We start from the raw sequence: 5,328 nt of genomic DNA on the forward strand, positions 1-5,328 counted from the left end.
TAAGCCAGGCATATATACCTCATACATAACAGCACACATCACCATGAGGCATAATTCCACTGTGGTCCCAGTAAGCACTAACTACACGTTAGGTATATAATTAGAACAATGCCCCAAATATATGCTCTCTCTGCAGGTGAGTCGCGCAGGCGCGTGCACACACACACACACACACACACACACACACACACACACCTCCCATCTTTCCACTGTGGGTAACTGACACTGTACATATACATTTGTAGTAGGCACAAGATTGTAAAATTGCTCATGGGATACAGAAAGCAGAAATAGACAAGTGTATAGCAGCAAGCTGTATTTTCTATAACTCCCCTTAGCCAGAGAGAGTGGAGCAGCTGGGCACCAGAAGCACCCAAACATCAGGCCTGACTGGCCTCTGGGATTTCCGTCCCTGGCTGAGCTTCCTTCTCCAGCCTGCTCATTTTGGTGCCTGCAGATTCCAGTCCCTATCTCAGGGTGGGTCTCTGAGAATCCTCAGGGCTTCCTCTACCACCTAGAAACCTTTCTGGGGATGCCTGAGGGAGGAGAGAGCATTTGGAGCAGAAAACAGTTCCCCTGGGTCCAAACTACACATAACAGGAATACCACCCTGATGTTCTCCTGGCAGATCCCCAGTGGACCGAGATAGGTACAGTTCCTGAAGCCTCCAGTGGCCCACCCACCCATACGGACCTGTTGCCGCTGTGATCTAGTCCTGTGTGTATATGGGGGGGGGGGAGGTAAGGGAGAGGTGGTTCGGCATGGGGTCTAGCTCTAGCTGCAGCAAAAATCAGCCAATTCCTTGTCATCCCATGAGAAAATTGAATGACAGGCAACCCCTAATCTGTCTAGGAGATCCAGTCTATAACAAGGTCAAACTCCTATATTTGTGTGCTGAAGCCTCAATCTTAATTCGTTATTTGAAGATCTCCATAAAGGAAGAGAAAAAAAAAATGTTTGTGGCCACACAGTATGTTCATCCCTTTTCAAAACTCCCAAATCTCTTACCCATATTTTAAGATAAACGAATTCTGGTTATTAAAAATAATGAAGCAATTAATCACATATTGAATTTATAAACAGGTTTGCAGTGTATGTCGCACTTCAAAACCAGGATTTTATATACTGAGAATAAACTGTTTTGGTTGTCCTCCTAAAAGTAGGAGGACAATAATGAAAGCACCTAGTAGAACTGTGTAAAAAGCAAAATACCCACTTACATGGGTGCAAAAATGGAACAAGTCCTAACTACAGTAGCTCCTTGTGAAAGAACGGGATAAAGTCTCGGTGATGAAACAACAAGCAATGACACAGAAACATATAATCTCTAAGAAAACAAAGCAACATCCCCAGCCAAAAATGCCCGCCACCCTGGTTGCTCTTAACCTTTGTTTAGATTCCTCTGAAAAAGGACAAACTCCCCACCCCCCCGCAAGACTTCCTATTTTAACTGCTGCTGAATTAAGACGCAAAGTAAATAATTTAAGTCCGTGTTAAAAGAAAAAACAAAAAATTTATTTGGGAATTGACAAGGCACGCGCGCGCACACACACACATACACGCACGCGCACACACACACAAATACAATAAAAGTGCTCTAGTTCTCTCTAGAAAATTTGGTCCCCCAAATCATACACTACACAACAACCAGGTCTAGGGTTTTTAGGCCAACCGGCCCGGGCCACAAGCCCGCCTGGGCCGGCCACTGCTGGGTTTCACATTTCTCCATCCCTAAGTGGGAGAAGCAAGACGTTTGAAAAACAAAAATCAGAGAGGGGAGAGCCACCCCTGCAGCGTGCGCCGCGCAGGCAGTGATCTCCGGCGTCCGGGGCTTGTATCCGAAAATTCTGGGAAATTTAAAAAATTTTTTTGCCCCAAGTAGGGAGATAGGGAAACTTCCCCGATTCACAGACGAACCATCTTTTACTGGTTATTTTCTCCTACCTCTTTGAACACAGCTTTCTGGAGGCCCGACGGGAATTCTACTGCAAATCTCCCAGTGGAGAAGATGAGGAACACTAAAGCTTTTGATGTTGATGTTTGGTTTTAGCAAACTCCAAGGCCATAATACTTCACCGGTTTTTCGGCGAATGTTTTTTTTTTTTCTCTCTTAAAAAATATTTTTCAATGTTATCTAAAGAAGCCCCACCAATCTCTTTAGCAAGACATTAGCCAGCCGTCCGGCCTGGAGATGCCAGATGCCCGAAGCGCCGGATGGAGAGCAGAGCCAAACGCAGCCACATTCCACGCGGGGATGTGGTGCAAACACTAACGCAGGCCGCGGAGCGAGGCTGCTCGGGTTCCCCGCTTGGGCCCAACCCCCGCCCCGCCCAGTGGCCCCGCTGCACGCGGCTTCTGAACAGCTCCAAGAGGGTTCGCGGAGCAATCAAACACGTTCGTCCCTTTCTCCGGTGGCGTGGGTCCTGTTACCGGTCCAGCCCAGCGCTTCTAACCAAGAATTGAACAGCAATCGCGCAGGGAATGCCCAGTGAAAGCCCACCGACCTGTAAGAGAGGGCCAAAAGATCTGCGCCGCCGACGCGGTTGCAACCCGGCCCTAGGCGTTCGCTCTCCGTGTTGAATTTTGGCATGGAGTGTCCGGCCCAGACGGTGGGGCTCCAGGAGACAAGGCCTATATGTAGAAAGCACGCGGAGAGGCGACCTCAGGCCTGGGGAGCGCAAGAACATAGAGGGCAGGGAGGAGAGCGCAGGAAGAGAAGCGGAGGGGACAAAGAGGAGCGAGAGGAGCTGAGGGAAGCGAAGAGACGCAGAAGGGTCGTGGGGGCTGGCTGGCTCAAGAGTCGACCTCAGAGGGTGCGCGGTCCGATAGGCTACTGTAGCTATGACTAGGGCCGGCGTCGGGCGTCTTGGCATCCTCACATCGGTCCGCGCCGGCATGCGGTGACTCTCAAAGATCCAGGCGCGAATGCAGCGCGCCAGTTTTGCTGTCGTGGTCCCAGTAAGAGCAATGCATCATGGCGAGCTCGGGCTGCCGGGCGCAGGCGAACTGCAGGCCGGGCGCACTAGTGGGCGCGGGTGCCGGGGGCGCGGCAGTGGCCGGGCTGGCGGGGCTGAGCTGGCCCGGGGGTGGCGCGGCAGCCCCGTGGTGCGGCGGGGCTGGCGGGGGTGCGGCGGCTGCATGCAGATGATGTGCGTGCGGGTGCGGATGGGGGTGCGGCGGCGGCGGGGGCGCGGCCGGTGGACCTCCCAGGCCGTTGTAGGAGTTCACTACGCCGGGTGGCAGCGCCATGCTCTGCACGCGTGAGTACGGCCCGTAGGAGGCTGCTGGGCCAGCCAGCCCCTTGACGACCGCGGCCGCGCCGGGACTGCCCGGGCCCGCAGCCGCCGCCGCTGCCGCAGCCGCCGCCGCTGCCGCCGCCATCTGGCAGGAGGCGTAGGGCATGGGTGAAGGCGGCTGTGGTAGCGGCCACGAGTTGTTGAGGAAACCGGACTGCAGGTACTTTGGAGGCGCCAGGTAGCCATAACCGTCGGCCCCTGCGCCCGCCACGCCGCAGCCACCAGCGGCGCCTCCGGCACCGAAGAGCCCCTTGCCGGGCTGGAAGTGCGCCGGCGGTGGCCGGAAGGGCCGCTTCATGCGGCGGCGGCGCCGGTAGTTGCCCTTCTCGAACATGTCCTCGCAGGCCGGGTCCAGCGTCCAGTAGTTGCCCTTGCGCTCGCCGCCGCCCTCGCGCGGCACCTTGATGAAGCACTCGTTGAGGCTGAGGTTGTGGCGGATGCTATTCTGCCAGCCCTTCTTGTTCTTCTCGTAGAAGGGGAACTTGGCGATGATGTACTGGTAGATGCCAGACAGCGTGAGCCTCTTCTCGGCGCTCTCGCGGATCGCCATGGCGATGAGCGCCACGTACGAATACGGGGGCTTCTGCGCGGGGTCGGGCTTCTCAGGGGTTGTCCCGCCGCCACCCCCGCCGCCCTTGCCCGGGCTTGGCGGCGGCGCCTCCGGCTCCTTGACTGTGCGGCCGGTCTCCTGGGCCAGCAGGGTCCCCGCAGCGTTCTCGGGCTCGGGGTAGCTGGCCATCATGACAAAGCTGGAGCGCTGCGGCCCGGTCGCCACTGCTCTCCCCTCTAGACGCTGGCTCCGCGGAATCGGGGTGCACGAGTCTGCTCGCGGCCGAATCTCAAACTTCTGGAGGCTGAGGATGCCGCCCGCGTTCGCTCGCTGGAGGCCTCTGGCTGCTCTCGCTCTTCTTTCTCTTCCCCCAGGGAGCGGCCGGCGGGAGTGGAACTCAGCCTCTGGCCATGGGGAATCTGCCCAACAGAGGGGCTCCGGCCTCGCCGCCCCTCCCCGCCCAGGCCAGTCCCCGCCTCGGTGGTTTTTCTTTTCTGCGCTTTCCCCTCCCCCCTCCCCCCACCGGTTTCCCGAGGCACGACCCGCGTCTCTGGCGGAGCTGCCTCCTGGAGTCCCTAGAGCGCCAAGGAGCTTCGCTCTGTTCTGATTCGTATGGGCTCCGCCGAGTTCCGCTTGCGTCAGGCGCCTTCGCCCCTATAGCGGGGCAGCCAGCCGCGCACGGGCGAGTTCATCTCCAAGTCACTTTTTGTAAACGCCCCGCACAGCCCGGACCGGCCTGCCCCCGCTCCTCTAGCCTCGGGGGCCCAGCGGACAGCTCTCGCACACTCGCACAAGCCCTTGAAAACTACCCGCGCCTACTCTGCGGACGAGGCCGGGAGATATCCAGGGCCCGGTACATGGGGGGCGCCTGAATGCGTCCAGTGCCCTGGGAGCTCCGGCCCCCGGGAGGAGAGGCGCTCCAGGCCTCCTCGCTGCTTTCAGGTGAAAGAAAAGGACTCTCTTGCTGCTGTCCTGAGGCTAAACTTCCAACTTGGGGCTGGGGGAGGGACAAGACGAAAAGTGGGCCTGACCGGGGTGGAAAGGGAAGAGAGAGCTTCGCGATGATTTGGGGAAGGCCAGCCCAGAAACGCGTGTCACTGGATGAAGAAATCTCGGCCTGCCGGGTCCCATGCGCTCTCAGAGTGACTGGGCCGGGATGGGGTTGGAGAGAGAGGATGGCTGGGAGGAGGCTCCCAGGGGCACCGTCTGAGTCGCCTCTGCCCTTTTCTGCTCTGGGGGTGGATGTAGGAACCAGATCCTTCCACGGAATCCCGTAGCAGTTCTCCAGGTTGGGTATGCTCTTTAACAACACCAGGTGGTTGCCCCTCTGCTCCTGCCACATAGACGAAGATGTTGTGATGAGTTTTGGGGAACTATATATATGTGTGTGTGCAGGTGTCACATATGGAAGTCATCAGAGGGTTTGTCCTTGAGATGTCTGATATACCAGCTGTCCAGGTGAAAGAGTGCTGGTCACAAACA

General features: G+C 57.3%; 1 protein-coding gene across 1 annotated transcript; it reads right to left on the reverse strand.

Annotated features, from left to right (window-relative positions):
* Positions 1 to 1,493: 1,493 nt before the first annotated feature.
* Foxl2 (forkhead box L2) lies at positions 1,494 to 4,317 on the reverse strand. Its single transcript, XM_078043408.1, has one exon. The coding sequence runs from the start codon at positions 4,036 to 4,038 to the stop codon at positions 2,908 to 2,910; it is 1,131 nt and encodes a 376-aa protein (XP_077899534.1). The 5' UTR covers positions 4,039 to 4,317; the 3' UTR covers positions 1,494 to 2,907.
* Positions 4,318 to 5,328: the final 1,011 nt, after the last annotated feature.

The sequence above is a fragment of the Ictidomys tridecemlineatus genome, chromosome 3, assembly GCF_052094955.1.
Source record: "Ictidomys tridecemlineatus isolate mIctTri1 chromosome 3, mIctTri1.hap1, whole genome shotgun sequence".
In the NCBI taxonomy this organism is placed as follows: domain Eukaryota; kingdom Metazoa; phylum Chordata; class Mammalia; order Rodentia; family Sciuridae; genus Ictidomys; species Ictidomys tridecemlineatus.